General features: G+C 40.0%; 1 protein-coding gene across 2 annotated transcripts in view; it reads right to left on the bottom strand.

The window, feature by feature from the left end:
- Window positions 1-19,579, bottom strand: part of UGT8 (UDP glycosyltransferase 8) — a 90,113-nt gene that overhangs the window by 50,308 nt on the left and 20,226 nt on the right. For both annotated transcript variants that reach the window (XM_059377755.1, XM_059377764.1), the window contains exon 2: window positions 6,807-7,630. In XM_059377755.1, the coding sequence (XP_059233738.1) occupies window positions 6,807-7,628 (822 nt within the window). In that variant the 5' untranslated portion in view covers window positions 7,629-7,630. The remainder of the gene's footprint in view (window positions 1-6,806; window positions 7,631-19,579) is intronic.

Genomic DNA, 19,579 nt, shown 5'->3' with positions numbered 1-19,579 from the left:
ATTTATTTATTTATATACTTGTGTAGGTTTCTAAGTTATCTAATCTAACAACGTAGTTTACAGGGTCTGACTGTGGAGGAGAATGTGAGGAGAGTCTCTGGCTAGAAGGCAGGCAGTTATTTATCTGCCCTAAGCACCTTCAGGAATGGAAAGCTCAGAAATAGGAAAACGGACAGGGGTAGAGCTGGCCGAACAGGGGCTTGAGTCCCAGCTCCTCCATGTAAAGGACTGAAAAACCAGAGACAGTATCACTGAGTCTGAAGAAGCCAGCATTCCCAAGTACCATGAAGCTATTCCCCAAATTCTCTCACCCTTGAGAAAGACACCTGTCTGCTTCTGCTAATTTCTTCCAAGTCAGATGGACTAATGTCTACGCATCTCACTGGTCATGTTCTCTTCCTTCTATTTCTGTGGGAAAGAGGATGAAAGAGACAATGAAGAAAAGAGAAATAAACATCCCCAAGAGAGGAAGTAGAAGGACCAAGAGCCAATCCGTAAAATAAGTAGAGGAAAAGCCACAGAGACTTCCTCCGCAACCCTCCCTCGCCCCTGAAACCATGCTATTTGCCATGTGGAAAACAGCAAGCGAGAGTGATTCAGTAATGAGAGCTCATCTTAACTGATAAGAGTTACTGGAACAATAACAAAAGCAACACCACCAGCTACTGCCCCGGCTCTCAGCTTTCGTCTACCAACCCCTCCGAGGTAAGCACTGCCATCCTCCCTTTAAGGAGGCCGACTCCCTCATCCAAGAGTCCTATTAAGGCCAAGATTAAGGGTCAAGACCATTTGGCTGAAAAAGCCCATGTTTTTCTACTTTGCTACTTCTGCCACAAGCTCCCGGAAAGTTGGTATTAAAAAATTCCATCAACAGGGGCGCCTGGGTGGCTCAGTGGGTTAAGCCTCTGCCTTCGGCTCAGGTCATGATCTCAGGGTTCTGGGATCGAGTCCCACATCGGGCTCTCTGCTCAGTGGAGAGCCTGCTTCCTCCTCTCTCTCTCTCTCTCTCTGCCTGCCTCTCTGCCTACTTGTGATCTCTCTCTGTCAAATAAATAAATAAAATCTTTAAAAAAAAAATTCCATCAACAAAACTATGAATTAGGTAGTTTGTCTCCAGTGACACTGACTCTTGAGAAGCTCTGTGCGCTCTGCCAAAATCTGCACTCAGGAGTTGGTCTGGCAAACTCAATTGACAGCGGAGATTTTAATTTCAAAAACAGAACTGTTTGGTTTAGAATGAGAGCATTCACGATAAATATCATACCAAAAACCTAAGTACCAACAGCCATTTAATGATGAAAATTATAATTGTAAAGATGAGCAGTTAAAAATATTTCCCTTGACCTGGCCAGTGTTTGAGTTAATATCTAAATGAACAGTTCTATAGGGTACCCTAAAGCTTAAATACCTAAGAGCAGAGGGAGGAAGGTGTTTAAAAATCCTATCAGACTCTGCAACTTCAATTATGTTTGGGTCTCCTGTCATATCAGGGAACCTCTGTAAACCCATAATGCTTACAGAAGCAACTGATAAGCTACTTAACACTCCAGGGCTGCTCAGGAAATTATCCTATCAGTGAGCTGAACAGTAAGTTACTGATGGTTCTGACAGTGTCCAAGTTACTTCCTGGACATATTCATTTAGCAGGGTAATCTGGTTTCTCGCCTGAAAATAAAGACAAAATATATGATCAACCTATAAAACTTCTGCAAGAAATATCTGCAACAAAATCTTACATTAATGAGCTCCCACTGAATCAATCATTTCTGCCCAGTGCTACCACGTTGTAGTGAATATTTAAGCTCAGAGTTAGTCATGGGAATGAAATCATTAGTCTCATCCAAACATTAGTGTTATCAATTTTCTGATTTCTCACATAGCTACCAACAGCACAGCAGTACTCTTATAGATGAAAACATTTTACAAAGTTCTTTGTGAGTGATGGTATTCAAAATAAGGAACCAGATATGAAAGATAAATATTTTAATTAAATGACACTTATTTAAAAGTGGACAGTTTAATCAGTATGTTACAATGGGTTATAATCCTATCTCTAGCTTTACATTTCACGATAACAAAATCTGTATGTTACACAATATTAAAACGGCCTTAGTTTTCCACATCTGCTGTAATCCTGGATCAAGTCTGTCAGCCCCAGCGACTCTGGTCCCATTTCTCAGCCTAGACACTTCATTCATTATTGCGGAAGTCCGCTTTCCACTACCATATGTACCAGTAAGTAATGGCTTCCAGGCGAATCAATAAAAACTGAACATAGAAAGCCATTGTTTAGCTCCCCTGTTATTCTTCTCATAACCTGATCCGCTCACAAGAAGTTAATGAATCCGCTGTTCAATGTCTCAATCTCCCTAAAACCTTTCTCTGTGAGGGAGTTGTGGCAGTAATAAAATGAGCAACAGTGAGGATTTCATGACCCCGTCCTTGGCCTCGTGCTCTTTCTTATCTGTTTATCTCTTATCTGTCTCTCTCCCCAGGACTGTTTTCCCTCAATTAAAAATGTCTGCAGCGGGGATGAAATGAAGCTGCCCTTTATACTACCAGCCCGGCAATAAAGCACCTGGGAAGTAGGTGTACCAAATGAGTACCTCATCACCCCAAAACATCTTTCCAGACAGCAACAGCCGGACTGATTTATACTACTGACCCTGGTATATGCACATCCGGAATACAGAAGGGACCATTTAGATCACCAGCTGAGTAATGTATGATGACCTTCTGCCAACATCAATAATATTATGTAGCAATTCTAATTCATTAAAATAACTTAGCCTGGAATGTTTAATTGCTTAGTGGCTGGGATGGTATGTGGACATAAATTTGAAATAAGCAGATAATGGCCATAATATTAACATTGCTGTACTAGCTGAAACCTATTTTTGGGCAACTATATCTACTTGATGCAGTTCATTTAATCTTAAACATTCACTGAATTCCTTCCATTTTCCAGATACTCAGGGTACAAAGATGAATAAATAGAGGATCCCCTTTGAGGCATCCACACTCTAGTTAGGGAGAGAGCCATGTGAAAAACTGATAGTTAAAGTACAATCTATTAAGTGCAAAAATAATTTGGGGCTGTAGAAGCAGGAAGTGGGAGAGATCAGCTGCCTGGCAGGGAAGTGGGAGAGATCAGCTGCCTGGCAGGGTTATGCCATTTCGGTCAATGAGAAATCATTTAAAAATTATCACCAGAAAACATTATTTTTAAAAATTAATAGACACCTTAAGTAAATGTACTACTCTTTAGTTGTGTTATTATTCCCCCCCCCAATAAAACTGCTAAAAGCTACAATGGCTCTCTATTAGATATTATTTCATTCACATTCAACATTTAAAGGACCTAGTCAAATGGGATCTGTTTACAGACCTCCTTCCTGGCCGAGGCAAAGTTCTTTTTTAAAGAAATGTGTATTCATGTTCTCTGCCACCCCGCAATGATAAAGTACACATGATCCAACCCAGACCTCTTCACCACTGACACATTTTAAGGACTCACACTCTAGGCACTCAGGTAGTAAATAGTATGATAAATTAGGCACACTGCTAACACGCATTTTAAAATGACTGTATTATTAAGGCACACAACTGCTTCACTTTATGACAAGACAATACCTGGTAATCAAAAGCATTTGGATTCTGGTGATTGCTATTATTAAATTTCTAAAGCATAAGTGAGAATATGCATGATTTAAAGTCTGACTCTCGCATTAAGTCCTCATAATCTTTGAGATATCAAAGAAAGAACTGAAAAATATTTGTCTCTGCACAGTTTTGTATACACTATAAATGTGTAAATGGGTGATATGAGTAACGAGAGATGTAGGCATCTTGACAAAATATCCATTCATAGCAAAATAATCCACATTTTACTTGGCTATGTCACAAACTAGCTTAATGGCCTTGGATGAGACATCCAAAGTCTCTGAATCTCCTATGTGACAAATGAATGGACTATTTATGTTGGGGGGGGTAAACTAAATTAATGGAACTGAACTAGATGCTCTCTAGAGTTTCTCTGGGCTCAAACATTATGAAAGCTACTAAAAAGTGTCTTTTAGAAATTTTCTGTACCCTTTCATCCCAGGTTTTGAAATGAAATCCCACTGTGAAATCATTTCCAGACATCTGGAAAACCTAATCCATTCCCAGTGTAAGATACCAAGGCAGTTAACAATTAAGCTGTTATTAGTGATTCATGTGTTCTCAACCGTCACTTGCTAGGCCCTATTATTTTAGTGTCACAACCATGACCTGTAAATAATACAGGTATTTGAGAAACTCATTAACTTGTATAATGCTGAGGTACAATTTATCATATCATACAAAACTACTAGAGAAATCCCAGTAGGAACACATGTGTTCCTAAGCATATAAAGCCTCAGCACAGTAGGAAATATCTGAAAGGGTAGGACACCTCTCTTTCAAAACATTCCCAGGTGAAAAACTTTGGAAATGGCATACTGAAATGAAAATGGTCCTTCACACTTATGGCCTAAGATGTTTTCAATGGTAACAACAGACGTATCTAGATCTACACATCAAACACGTGCACATGCCATATTTGTATGTGTCTGTGAGTGTGACCTCACCTGCAGAACGAAAGTGGTCACCATAAATAAAAAGCACATTTTCAAGAGAATCATTACAAAAAGCCCACGGAGGAAAAAAGAACAAGGAGCCCAAAAAGTAAGTCAAGCCAGTATCAAACTAGAATTACACAATTCAGAAAACATTTTGAGTAATAACCTTACATAAGGCTCTAAAACCACTCAAAAGATATTTTAAGGGCACCTGGGTGGCTCAGTTAGTTAAGCAACTGCCTTCCGCTCAGGTCATGATCCTGGAGTACTGGAACGGAGTCCCACATCCGGCTCCCAGCTCCGCGGGGAGTCTGTTTCTCCTTCTGACCTTCTCCTCTGTCATCCTCTCTCTTACTCTCTCTCTCTAATAAGTAAAATAAATCTTAAAAAAAAAAAAAAAGATGCTTTAAGGGTAAAATAAAATAGTGAAACTAATTGGCAGAGGGATCTACAGGGGAAAAGATAAGCTTGGGTTATAGGAAAAAAAGAAGCATTCTCACATGCTATGCATCTTAATGAAGGCTAGAGGATAGAAAAAAATGTATTATTCTGTACTTAGGCTATGCAGGTCAAGCTACTGCATCTCAAGACAAATGGACAAGGAATGAAAATTTGTCACAACGTTCCTTTTCATCATCCATTCCATCGTCAATTCCAGCACTAAAGAAGGGAGACAGCCTCCAAACAGAAACCAAAAGGAGCAACACAGAAGGGCAGGGTGCTGGTTGAGGAAAAAAATGGAATACCTGGAGGGAACGGGGCTGATCTGTGTAACATTATGAATGACTCAGAGTAAGTTCAGCTAGAGTTGAAGTTCCTTCTCAATCTGATTTTCGCTCACTTTAGGAAGGGGAGTTACTACATCACATGGGGACTCTGGCAGAGAACAGTTAAGGATTTGAAATAGGCTTGGATAAATTCATGAATGGCTAAGAGACGCTGAGATGAGTACCTATTCTTTACAGTTGACGTCAGAGAGCGGAGCCCTTCCAGACTCCGCTAACTGCAGCAGTTTGAAATGCTGGGAGATAGGGGGTGGGGGGAAAAGCCCCACATCCGGCAAGCTCTATTTTTCTCATGTGATGTAAAGGTATTTTTTATAATAAAAAATAAAGGTGTTTTTTATTAAATTTACTTCAAAAGGATGAGAAAAATCTACAGGCTGTATATTTCAATCACATTAATTCTCCATTCTGCCCTGTGACTGTCCTTATTTGAGGCCTCTATGAAGAAATCTGGATTTGTTCTTCAACAAGGCCCTGACAAATCTTTTGGTATGTAGTGACCAGAGATTTTGCAGAGGTGTTGTGTGTCTTTTCAGATTTTCAAGAGTAGAAATAGTTTCGATAATGAGCAAAATCACAGTACAACTTGTTGCTTCCAGGTAAATGCCATCAGATGTTGAGATTAAACCCAGAGAGCCAGCCTGAGGTCAGAAAATCCTAGAACAACAGATACGCAAGTTTGGCTCCTGTGAGTCTGAGTTACTTAACACAAAACAAACTAGGATGGAGAAGAGAATACAAGAGACTCGCTGACAGCTCAACCAGAAGAAGAATTTAGGTTTGACTTAGATAGGAGACAGCGTTTTGTTAAAGGGCAGTCAATTCCATCTTTGAAATGAAATCGCAATGGGGCAGGATTTCTTTAAAATAGTTACAGCTGTTTGCTAAAAATTAGTTGGCTCCCGAGTCTGACAGAAGGGACTGCCTCATTTTCATTGTTGGACATAAGCTTTCTAGTGGCTATGGCTTTCTTCACATGGCTTCTGTTTGACTTCACCAAACCTGATCTAGACCTGGAGACCGGAGACTGTGCTATCTGGGGGAGAATAAAGAGAGTGAACTCCATGTTTAATTAAAAGCAAAACCACTTATGCTCATTAAAGCTAACTATCTAACTCATTCTCCTCACATACTACAGTTAGTACTTAATCAAAAGCCTATTTCCCAGCCCGTCTACTGACCATATGGCAGAAAGGCCTCTCAGCATCATAGAAACGCTCCACCAAAGCAGAAACGTGCTGCACAGGCATGGTGCATCCACAAGGGAGCCACCTCAGGAGGCTCTAGCCACCACTTTGGCTGCTTTGGGGAGCAGCACTTATTAGCCAACAATAACCAATCCCATCTCTCCAAAAATCAAAAGCTAACAAATTGACCTTCCAGTTTAGAAAAGATTACCAAGGAGTTCAGCAAACCTTACTTCTGGTAGTGGGCTGGCCGGTTTGGTGAGGATTCCTCCTACGTACACAACATTAGGCAGAGTGGGTCTTGGAAACTCCAGCGCTACATCTGTACACAGCATCCACAGACTGGACCCATGGACCAAGTCGTACATGGACTTCTCCGGCAGCAGGTTGTACTTCTGCATTATCCTTTCGTATTTGGGAAGAACCAGAAAGCTGACCCCTAATCTGGAAATGAGGTAAACGCCGGTATTTTTCATCCTTTGCAGCAAGTTCATGTGGTCTGTGAGGAGTGAGTTAAACTCTGGGACGTAAGCTAATGGGGCGGGAGCACCCACTTCCGCTGGGTACCAAAGGCCAGTTGAAAATACAGCATATTTAACCCCTAAAAGATGAGCTATCACAAACCCACACATGTCATTGGGGTCCACCAGCAGCAGGTCAAACTTCTCCTTCTTCAGACCCTGAATTAAGGCACGGTTGCCAACCATCATATCACAGTTCTTGGTATAGTGATCCAGTATGTCAAATAGTTCGATTGCTGTCAATCTCCCAGAGAAGATATTCCGCATTTTGGACTGCAGGAAAGCATCCGAGGTGGTACTGTTAAAAATCCCTGGGTATCGCTGGAGGCTGTAATGATTAGATGGCGCGATGTCTCTGCCTTCGGAGAGAAGAAACACTGTGCGGTGTCCTCTCTCGTGCAAGGCTGAGGCTAGTGTCTTGAAAATGTACATATGGCTTTCAAACATAATTGGCGGCACGATGATGATTTTGGCAGCCTTCACTATCCCCACAGCACTCCACAGGAGCATGAAATACGGAGTGTAAGACTTCATCGCTGAAACAAAAACCGGAAAACGACTTAAAACAAGGTGCAATCCTTACCATTCAAAACAATCACAGAGGCTTTTTTTTTTAAGTAGCTCATGATTCAATACTTCATCTGTGCAAAAGCATCCTGATTTTGTTCTAATTACCCGTTTTTGAAAGATAATTTTTTAAAGTAGAGAACTGACAGCAAAGCTGGCAGAAACCAAAATATGTTTAAAGCGTATCCATTCCTGAGCACACCACTGCAGCAACAACAGAGAACTAGATGGTTTTTTTGAGAACTACAGTTTTGAAAATTTGAAAAAAAAAAATTTCTGTTAAGACTGAATGTCCAAAGATCTTTTTTCTTTGAGTAATCCCTCTATCTATGAAACATCTGTTTATCTTTTAATTGAATGTCAACGTTAATTCCAGAAGAGACAAGATTTTTGATATCTGGGTGCATTAGCATGTATATCTCTTTTTAAATCATCTTATCACAGAAGTTACATCCCCAATTACCACCAAAGCATACCAAAGGAAGATTATGTTTGAAAAATTAGTCCTTTCAAGTAACAGTTCTATAGAAAAGACATTTTTCTACAGGAAAAATTATCTTTAATGTGAATTTCCCCTTTACCTTAATGTGCTTATGTACCCTGGCAGTTTCTATTTATGTAACCTCTATTAATGTGCCAATTCATTTCAGGGCATTAAATGAGAAACTTTCAATAGAAAAATTCAAGACACTTAACCGGATCTCTGTAAATGCTTATGGAAGAAGTGATGATGAACGAATGTATCCCAGAACCACACTTCCTTTGTGTTCTATCTCTAACTCAGGTGCAGAGGGCAAGACAGATGATGGCACCTATCACTTTTCCTACCCTTTCATGATAGCAGACTAGGTACAATAGTTAGTTATCCCGTCGTTTTTTAGAAATACATGTCCTACCTATGGGGCCTCTACAGTGTGCCACCTCCCTCTACCTAACCCAGGATAGTTTTTACTTACGCTCTAAATCAGCCTCCAAGAACAGCAAAGATCTAAACAACAGTTACCCATGCAAACTGGATCTTTTTACTCAAAAGAACAGTTAAAATAGATTTATATGCACATCACCAAACCAGTATCTATTGTTATTCATTATCACGTATTAACCACCCTCCTAGTACAAATTCCCACCATCTAAATGCAGCTTTAGCAACTATACCTTCCGAACTTTCAAACACTGCAACCTTAAAAAAACAAAAAAGGACATCAATAGCAGACAAATGATAAATTCTTCCAATATCAAGATAAAACTACGAAATGTGTTCTATTTCCAGGTGCCTTTTAACTCTCTCACTCCAAGGAAATTTTCAAACTATTTCTAGATGAGCTGACACTATACCAATAAGAACAAACAGAAGTAAAGCACATTGTAAGCATGTAACAGCCTATGTTAAATGTTGCTTGAATTAAATGAGGGCTTTAAAAAATAAATTTGGAGAAAACACTATTCCTGTAACAATCAAGTAAGTTTATTCAATAATTACAAGATCAATAAAGAAAAAATAGCCATTCTTGGAGGAAATTTTCCAGGCCTTTATTCTATTGTACTGTGTGTCTATTGTGTCTCTGGTGCAGCCTTCCAATTCCAAGGAATTAAAAATCAGGAATTCTCAGTAAACTTGTTCTTAGTTCTAGGAATGAGATTTATGCAAACACGGTTATTGCAGAAGCTAGAGTCTGGGGCTGTGATTAATACTACCTGTCACTGTTTGCATGTCCACGAAGACAGACTGGTTCATGGACCAGTCCGTTGAACTGCTCCTCCCACTGGGTTTTGCATCTGGCTGAGCAATGAACACACAGTTCATTCAGCTACAGTTAAAACCATTACTTTATCTATCATAAATGACAAAGACACAAAACCAAAAATAACAGTAGGGAAACAAATCCTTTCACTGAGCTTTTTATTCTATTCTTCTTTTTTCATTTTAATATTTTAATTCAGTAATTACTACAAAGTAAAAAAATTTACAGGAATTTTTTTTTAAACGTACAACTACTTGTGTTCAAGAACACCATTGTTCAATAGAGCTTTCTGCAAATATGAAAATGTTCTAGATCCCCACCATCCAGCATTGAGCAGCTGAAGTGTAGTTAGTGTGATCGAGGAACTGAATTTTACATTTTAACATATGGCTAAATTAATTTAGTACTAGAGGCTATACAATACTAATGTAAGGTTAGAAAAAGTGCATATATTCTGTATATATGGATTCTAAAAGTAACTATACAAACATACCAATATCTGTGTGACAAAATATCTTCTAAAAGAACGTCTACTAGAGCTTCATGAAAAAATAGTGATTACCAATAAAGAAGCATCATTTGTACAAGTGTGTTACTCTGTTGTTCAATTCAAAATTAATTATGAAGGACTACAACAGCACTTTAATCTCACAAACACCACTGTGGTGGAAAACAGAATGACTAACACAACTACCAACAAATGGTGAGGTTCTTGCTAGTCCAGACTTATCAGAGTGTATCTACTGACAAGCTGGAGTTCATGAATATTAAAAACTTCTGCTCTGAGAAAGATAATGTTAAGAGAATGAGAAGACAAGCTGCAGACTGGGAGAAAATATTTAGAAAAGACACACCTGCTAAAGGACTGTCATCTAAAATATACAAAGAACTCTTAAAATTAAACAATAAGAAAGTAACCAAGCTGATTTTAAAAATGGCCAAAGACTTTAATAGACAACTCATAAAGAAAATATACAGATGGCAAAAGAGCAAGTGAGAAGATGCTTCACGTCATGTGTCATAAGGGAAATGCAAATTAAAACCTCTATTGAGAAACCACTTTACACCTGTCAGAATGGCCAAAATCCAGAACACTGACAATGTCAAACACTAGAGAGAATATGGAGCAACAGGAACTCTCATTCATTGCTGTTGAAAATGTAAAATGGTACAGCCACTCTGGAAGACAGCTTGGCGGTTTCTTACAAAACTAAATATACTCATTAACATATGAGCCAGCAATTGTGCTCCTTGGTATTTACCACAAAGAGCCGAAACTTCTGTGCACACAAAAGCCTGTACACACAACACAGGTGAATGTGCACAGCAGCTTTATCAAAACTGCCAAAGCTGAGAAGCAACCAACATGTTCTCTAGGAGGTAAATGGATAGATAAGCTGGAGTGGAATATTAGTGCTAAAAAGAAAATGAACTATCAAATCCACTAAAAGACAGGGAAGAAAATTAAATGCATATTACTTATAAGATGCATATAGTAGTATAAATTAGAAGGGATTTTAATTTAACATTTTCTACAATGGGCATGCATTACTCTTCTCTTAATAAAAAGAATAAGTATTGTTTTTAATAATACGTGATGAAAGTACCTCATTTACAGTAACAAAAAAGTACATAAAATACCTTTAAAATGGGTATTTTTAAATACCTTTAAAATAGTAAACAGGATGTTTGTTTACAGTATATACTAAGCATGGCAAGGCTTTCCCTAAAGACATATACATAGAAATAATACTAAGTGTAGAGAAATACTCTATTATTTTAGTGAAAGATGTTATTTGAAAAAAGTCAATCCTTTCCGTATTTTAAATAGACTGAAAAAATTTCCCCATGACATCCTACTAGATAATTGGTTTTGTTTTATTTGGAATTTGACTAAATTCTATCCAAGTTCACTTATTAGAATATGCAAGAAGAGGGAATACACTTAGAAAAGAAACAGCAAAGCATTGGGACAGCAAGGTATATATTAAAGCATATTTTTAAAAAATAATTAAAACCCTATGGATTTAGCCTAAGGACCCTACTTCAGATAAATGGTTAAGAGTAGGTAGCCTACAGGGACACCTGGGTGGCTCAGTTGGTTGGACGACTGCCTTCAGCTCAGGTCACGATCCTGGAGTCCCGGGATCGAGTCCCGCATCAGGCTCCCAGCTCCATGGGGAGTCTGCTTCTCCCTCTGACCTTCTCCTCGCTCATGTCTCTCTCACTGTCTCTCTCAAATAAATAAATAAAAATCTTAAAAAAAAAAAAAAAGAGTAGGTAGCCTACAACAATTCCTTGAATAAATAAATAGGAACATAACATGAGATGAAGGGAGCACAAGTAGGTAAGGGAGGAGTAACTTCTTTGAAATGGAGTGTTAAAATCTAGCTTTATATCTGAGAAACAAAAACCTTTGAATTTTTTACCTTAAACTTTCCCCAAAGCAAATCAGAATAGTGTTAATTTTTTTTTAAATAGAGCCAAAAAGTGTTGAACTTTAAATGATCTCTGGAAAGAGAAAACAAAACAGAACAAAACAAAAACAATCTGAGCATAAAGCAAAGAAAGAATACCTTATTACAGATACTATTAGACTACATAATTGTAAAATATTTTTGGAATGTTTAAAACATCTCAGGCAGAGGTTTCCAGTCCAAGATGACTGACTGAGCCCAAATGTTTCTACTCCTTTCTTCCTAAAGCTTCTTCAGAAATGACAGGAATGCAGAATAAAAGGAACACCTTACCTCTCTGAGAACTGGTATTGAGGAAACAAGGTGTGGGCTGGACTAGAGTCAGTGCAATGGATTTTTGACAAATCTCTAGAAAACAAATGCGAAGAATAGCTTATTGAGGAATAAAAGTGCGTGGAGGAAGTCATGACCCAAAACACTGAGAGGCTCCTGGAGCCGAGGTGAAAAGTGCCTCCAGAATGGCCGAGAACTGAAGTGGACCAGCCCGGGAAGCAGGAGTAGTGCGAGGAGCAAGAAATCAAAGGGAAGGAGGCGCCAGAGCAGAGTCGAGTCCCCATCCGTTAGATCTTCCCTTCACTCCCAGTTGCTTTCGCTCCCCAAAGTAAAAACGCACATCAGGTCTCTAGAGAAAGAGGTGAGGTGCCCGTAGAGCGATCGGACCTGAGAACTCGCGGAGTGAAAGCCTCCTAATGCTGGCTTGCGGGAGGTGATGCCGGCTCCTCCCGGGTGCGTCCTAGCGAAAGCGGGGCTCCGTCCGCACAGTTAGAACCCAACCTCCAAGGTCCAGGCAAGGAGCTCAAGTTCGCTGAATGAGCAAAACAAACTAGATTTTTCTTTTAGAAAATTAGCAAGGACGTTATTTTTAATGGTAACAGTTTTAGGCAGGCGGTGAAAATGTCCATCAGTACAAATGTTAACTACTCTAAATCAGAAATACCAACACACGTACAAAGATGTTCCTGTATTTGCTTCAAACAGCAAACAGCTGGACACCACTAGGAATCCAGCAATAGAGGATTAATGGCATCATGGTATATTTTACAATGGAGCATTACAGAACTATCAAAACTATGTTTTAAACATTTTTAACATGAAAAAATTCTCATAACATAAACAAAATTATATATATATGTCTATATATATATATCACCTATATACGTAAAAGGATTGTATTGACTCACAAACTAAGTAAGAAACTGTTATCAGTAATACATTTGGATTTTCAAGTTGTGAAGTATGTTTTCTCTTCCTACTTCTGTATTTCCAGGTTTTTGAAGTTTTCTACCAAAAATATTGAATATTTATTAACACTACTCATTCCATTCCCATGCCCCTTTAGCTGGAGCTTTACTCCCACTCTTTTCTTGGAGTCAAATGTCTTAAAATATCAATGCTATTTGCTGGGATCCACTTACTCCCCAAATGGTTACAGCCAGGCACTGTTTCCACTACTACTGTGCCCAAACACTCATTGTTAAGAGCACTAAATACCTCATAATAGTCACACAAATGCCCTTTTCCCCAACACTTATCTCCATGGACTTCTAACACTATACACGAATGCTCCCTTTTCTCCTCCAAACTCTCTCTTAGTTGAGATGCTACTGCTACTTGACTGTATTCCACCACCCAAAGAATGAAGAAAATTCAGAATTCAAAGACTCTGAACAAATTTCACTTTGGGGGTGCCTGGGTGGTACAGTCTTGAAGCATCTGCCTTTGGCTCAGGTGATGATCTGGGGTCCTGGGATCGTGTCCCACCTCAGGCTCCCTGCTCAGCAGGGAGTATGCTTCTCCTTCTATCCTTCCCTCCACCCTCTCTCTCTCTGATAAATGAATAAAATATATTTTTAAAAAATTTCATTTTGCATATCAGCCCACCCTTTCTTCTTTATATTAAAAACTGTCGGGGCGCCTGGGTGGCTCAGTGGGTTAAAGCCTCTGCTATTGGCTCAGGTCATGATCCCAGGGTTCTGGAATGGAGCCCCCATCAGGCTCTCTGCTCAGCAGGGAGCCTGCTTCCTCCTCTCTCTCTCTCTGCCTGCCTCTCTGCCTACTTGTGATCTCTGTCTGTCAAATAAATAAATAAAATCTTAAAAAAAAAAAAAAACTAATTCTTTGCTTGCATGCAAGATAAGAAACAGTGCCAATTTTAATAAGAGTGCGCACCTCTCACCACAAGGAAGCCAGTCAACATTTGAGTGCAAATTAGTTCAGCAAGGATATCAGAGCAGCATTTTACTTGACTGCTGCCTATCCAAAACAATCATTTGCAAAAGTGATCCCTCTAGGGCCAAACTCTTACAATACCAGAAAAAAACAGATTAGCTATAATATTGTTCCTGATCCTAAACCTCAATGGTTCACTCCAGCTGAAATTCAACAACAGAACACCCCACTATACTACTGAGATTTTTTTTTTAAGATTTATTTTTTTATTTTAGAGAGAGAGAGAGAGAGAGAGCTAGGGGGGAGAGGCAGAGGGAGCAGGAGAAAGACTTAAGTAGACTCTGTGCTTAATATGAAGCCACAGGCAGGAGATGGGAAGCTTATCAGACTTAGCCACTCAGGGGCCCCTATCCTACAATTTTTCAAAGATAAAAAAATAAATTTCATGAACCCCTTATTTTCCTATTTTCTCAAACAGGAGTCTAAAATACCAGAGTCTAACCCCTACCTTACTAGATCTCTAGCAATCTCACTTTTTAAAATGCTATTTCCATCTACTTATTAAAAGAGAAAGTAGAGAATCACCACATGAAAGAATCATTTCTCTGGTTCTTGCTGTTTGAGGTTAGATCATGAATAATGCTGAGCTGTGACGCATAGGTGAGGATGAACTATATAAGCAAAAAATGGCAGGCGCCTAAACTACAGGAAACAATGTAAGTTTTGACAGTCTACCAGCCCAGCAGCTGAACAATTCCGGAGCAAAGTGGGGGCAGGGGTGCGGAGGGAGACCAACCAAGAAACAGACTCAGCTGTTCTCTATAGAGCTAACTGATGGCTACCTAAGGGGAGGTGGGTGAGTGAGGAGAGGTGACCTAGGGGATGGGGATTAAGGAGGGCATTTGTCAATGAGCACAGGGTGATGTATGGAAGTGCTGAATCACTGTATTGTGTACCTGAAACTAGTCTTACACTGTATGTTAACTAACTGGTATTGAGTAAAAACTTAAAAAAAAAAAAAAAGGCTATCATTTTAAACAATAATTGATCAAAGTGTTTTTGTGTTAAAGGAAAAATAAAATAAAGGCTAATGGGAAATTTAAAATCATGTCTGTACGTGGTGAATTGAGCTATTTAGAAAAATGAAGTGAATAATTTAGTTCTCAAAGCAGATTATGTAGTCTGGTAAACTGAACAGCTAGAATGCTCAGTACTTTTAAGTTTCCCTGGCATTGACTATCAACATGAAAAAATATATCAATCATAACGACAACCAGAGGTCAGCCTTGGTACTACATGAAATACTGTTTATTATAATTTCATCTCTCTTCAAAGCACCTTTTATAAGTAAGCCTAAGAAAATACCATCCAGTAAAATAAAAAATAAACAAAAAATCAAATTAATCAAAGTAAAGACTAATTAGTTTTCATTACTAGTGCTTTTAAATAAGTGCCAACAGCATTTTTCACAGAACTAGAACAAATAATCCCAAAATTTGTATGGAACCACAAAAGACCCAAAGAGTCAAAGCAATCTTGAGAAAGAAGAACAGAGCTGAAGGTATCACAATCCAGATTTCAAGATATACTACAAAGCCATAGTAATCAAAACACTATGATACCGGCACAAAAACAGACACATAAATCAACAGAACAGGACAGAGAGTCCGGAAATAAAGCTAGCTACACCTACATGGTCCATTAACCTACGACAAAGGAGGCAAGAACACACAATGGGAAAAAGACAGTCTTTAAATAAGTGGTACTGGGAAAACTTAACAGACACATGCAAAAGAATGAAACTGGACCTTTTGACAGGGAAAAACTAGACCTTTTGACAGGGAGAAACTGTACTCTAAGCTGGCCAGCCAAACCAGCAAGGGATTCCAGTCGCTGTCTCAAAGCCCTCCCGGGTTCTTCTTTCCTACCTCATTTCCCACGCGTGCCAACTGTACCAAGTATGCGGAAGTAGAAGGGTATAAATTACCCTCCCTGATTGTGCTCGGGGTTGGGGGGTGGTGATGGTGCTCAGACCTTTAGAGAACAACCTCCTCTGAGCCCACCAGTGTTATATAAACCTCCGATCCTGGAAAATCTCCCAGTGCCACTTGGTTCTTCCGTCAGGATCCAGTCCAGGTTCTGTAACATTTGGTTCCCTGACAGGGAAACCCAACCGTGCTGACCCACTGTTGCCACTGATTTGGGGCAATGGTGGGGCAGTGACGGAATGAGGGATCCTAAGGGAGAAGGCGCGCCCTGCCTAATTTTAGGCAGTCTCCCACCTGGTCGCCTCAGGCCAGCCCACCCTGCTGTCCCAGACTCAAAGGAGAACGTGGTCCCAATGTCAGATTCCGGTAAGGCCTGGGGCCCCAGGACCCAGTCAGGTCCACCCATGAGGGTGGAAGGGGAAATTGATCACTTCCCAGAGACCTCTTAGAGGTCTCAAACGGGGAGAGGGCCCCCAGGGGAGAGGAGGAGGTCACTCAGGTCAGGAACCCCCAGAAGAGGGGACAGGAAGGAATTTCCTAAAGGAATTCTACAGGTCAGGGCCTCCTGGAGTTGGGGGGGGGGGACTATAATAACTTCAGTGTGAATGCGTGAGGGAATGTGCTGTTTGACCTGGCTTGTCAGGCGGACTGATTCTGTTCTCCATGGGTGAACACCCTTAGGGTCCCAGAAGCCTGCAGAGTCCGAGCAGGCCCTAACTGCTTCCATGGTGACCTCATAGGGTCTTTGGGGTGCCAGTCTGGGATTTATACAAATTCACTAAGGCTAAGAGGCACTCAGTTCTCCTCCAGAGGGCGGATAGGTGGGCATCTGACTGGGCTCTCCTTTGGAGGGACAACCACCTTTGTCTTTACACCAACAGCACACCAACGGCACAGGGAGGGAACACATAGGGTGGCCGAGAGAGCCCCCCTGCTCCTCATAGGAGGAAGCTCTTTAGCTCCCTACAGTCCTTAGACTGTATGCTCAAAATTTTAAGAAACCTACAGTCTTTAGATTGTATGCTCAAAATTTTAAGAAGGGATTCTCGGGAGACTATGGGATCAAAACATCTGGAAAATTAGGCACATTATGTGAAATGGAATGGGCCACCTTCGGGGTCGACTGGCCCTAAGACCTACCCACTGTCCAGGTCACTTACAAAATTATAGTTGGGACTCCCAGACACCCTGATTCAATTCCCATATATTGATTCCTCCCTTCAGGTAGCCCAAACTCTGCCCCCATGGGTCTGATTCTGTGCTAATAGGAAGGACCAAAGTAGGACATTCGTAACCGAAGTAAAAGAGCCCAAAGGCTAAGGAAGCAAAGCCTATCAGGGAGGCCTTGCCTGGGGAGCATCAGGGGCAGCAACGCAGATGAGCTCTAGACAAGGATGAACCTATCAGAAAGTGTGGGGACCACAGTCCTCTGACCCAGGGCCTAAAGCTGAGCTGCAGGAGACAGTGCTCCTGCTTCTTTTAAGTGGCATGTGTGGGGAGATACTCGATTTAGCAGCTCTGACAGCCCATAGGAAACTTGATCCAGACAGAAACAGGATGGAAAATAACAAGAGCTCTCATATCTACCTTTAAGAGAAAGTGGGGGAGGTGCCTGGGTGGCTCAGTCGGTTAAGCATCTGCCTTCCGCTCAGGTCACGATCCCTGGTGTCCTTCAGGGCAAGGACTTTAAGGAATATTCCCAAGCAGCTACTGAAACTCCCTTTGTTTCCGGGAAATTCCCTGTCTTATCTGGCCTGACATGGACTACCTATCCCTGCTTGTCGGCTGGAAAACATGGCATCTGCTTGTCTGGAGCTGATGATGATCTCCTAAACTGGAACCTTTTCTCTGCCTTCTGGAAGCACTCTCTCTTCTGTCTCCCCATCCCCCTATTCCTGTTTCTGCAGCATTTGGGGTGTGGCCTGCATTACTGGTTTCTGGACCATCCTCAGTGCCTCAGGCACCATGGTCCCTCTCTTCACTGTCAAGGAGCAAGAAAAGCACCCCCAAGGCCTAACCACCATCCACTCCAGATTTCTCCATGTGTCTCAGGTAAAAATTGACCATGGGGAAGATCCAAGTGGATCATAATTCAGCATTTAAACTAAGTTTGTTGTTTAGTTAAGAAAGATGTGTCTTTTAAGTTATCGGTGGTAAACAGGAAACTTTTATTCTATCAAGGTTTACCAAAGGTCAAATAACCTCATGTTATCTCTGTTGAGTTGTTTGTAAAAAGATGACTAAAATGGTTAATTATCTCATCAAAGTTTTCATGGGTAATTGTTAAAGTAGCTTTCAAAGTCTTTGGTAACCTGAAACTTTATCAAGTTTTGGTTGGATGACAGATGGAATTAAATTTGTTGGACATCTAGGTCCTTTCCAAATGGGATCAAGTGCTAAAGCACTGATTACAGGACACAGGTCTGTGCTTTTGACTTACCGCAAAGAACTAAGAATATTTAAATCTGTTGGTAAACATGTTTTTGTGCTTAACTGATTTCACAAATTTGCCATTTAAGAATTCTGCTGTAACAGTTCACAATTGGCTACTCCTTAGTCGTCACTGGAGATTAAGGCTTCTAAAGAGTGCAAAATTCTGCTAACTATAAGACTGATGGAAATAAGGGAATCAACTCTGTATGTGGAAAAGTAGGAGATATGTAGAAAGATAAAGAATGGCAACGCATTTTGCTGAAGGTAAAAGAAGGTAATTTTGTCTTAAATGAGACAGTTGTTTGGAAAGAAATGGCTTGGGACAAAACTTAAATGCAAAGGGAAGTTGTAGAAGGTTTCTGATGGGAAATCTTTGGAAATAAATTTTAGGTGTGGTCAGGATGGACTAAGATTGAAATGAATTTTTAAAAGACACTGGTATAGAAAGTTGGTTTTCTCTCTGTTCAAAAAGACAGTATTCTCAATTGTTGGTCTCCTCTTAATAAGAAAATGCAAATAGTTGTTTTCTCTCTGCCTGCTTAAAAAAACCAGTTTCTATGTCTTGCCTTTATCAGGTCTTCAACATCCCCAATCCTATGTAGGCATGTGTTTTAAAACTTTTTAAGGTTTTAACAAACATCCCCAAGATTTAAATCAGGAACAAACTCTTGCTGACTAATTAGGCTTGCTTGTTTGGTATGTAACAATCTGGTTCTGGCTATTGATGTGTTATGTATCACAGAATAACTGAGTTTCCTCGTCAATCGTATCATAGTGAACTCTCCTATCAGATCATTAACCATGTCTATCCTGAGTTTTTGTCATTTATAAGTGTCCTAATTCTCTTGTAAAGTGACTTAGTTCTTCAAAGAGATTCATATAAAGGACAGATACAGATATTCAGTATGTTAAAAAGCCTAAAACTGAAATGAGTAAGAACTTCCAGAAGTAAGAAGCTGCATTCAGACTGAACAAGAATCAGTAACATGGGACTAAATGAACTAAAAACATGATTATAGTTTTGTGATCCTTGTTTGAAAAACATTGTTGGTCCCTTAATGTTCACTCTTCCTAATTAAGGAAACTAAGATTTCTATGACATACAGAAA

Source organism: Mustela nigripes, chromosome 1, assembly GCF_022355385.1.
Source record: "Mustela nigripes isolate SB6536 chromosome 1, MUSNIG.SB6536, whole genome shotgun sequence".
Classification (NCBI taxonomy): Eukaryota; Metazoa; Chordata; class Mammalia; order Carnivora; family Mustelidae; genus Mustela; species Mustela nigripes.
Note: the sequence above shows the minus strand (reverse complement) of the source record. Positions and strands in the feature narration are given on the sequence as shown.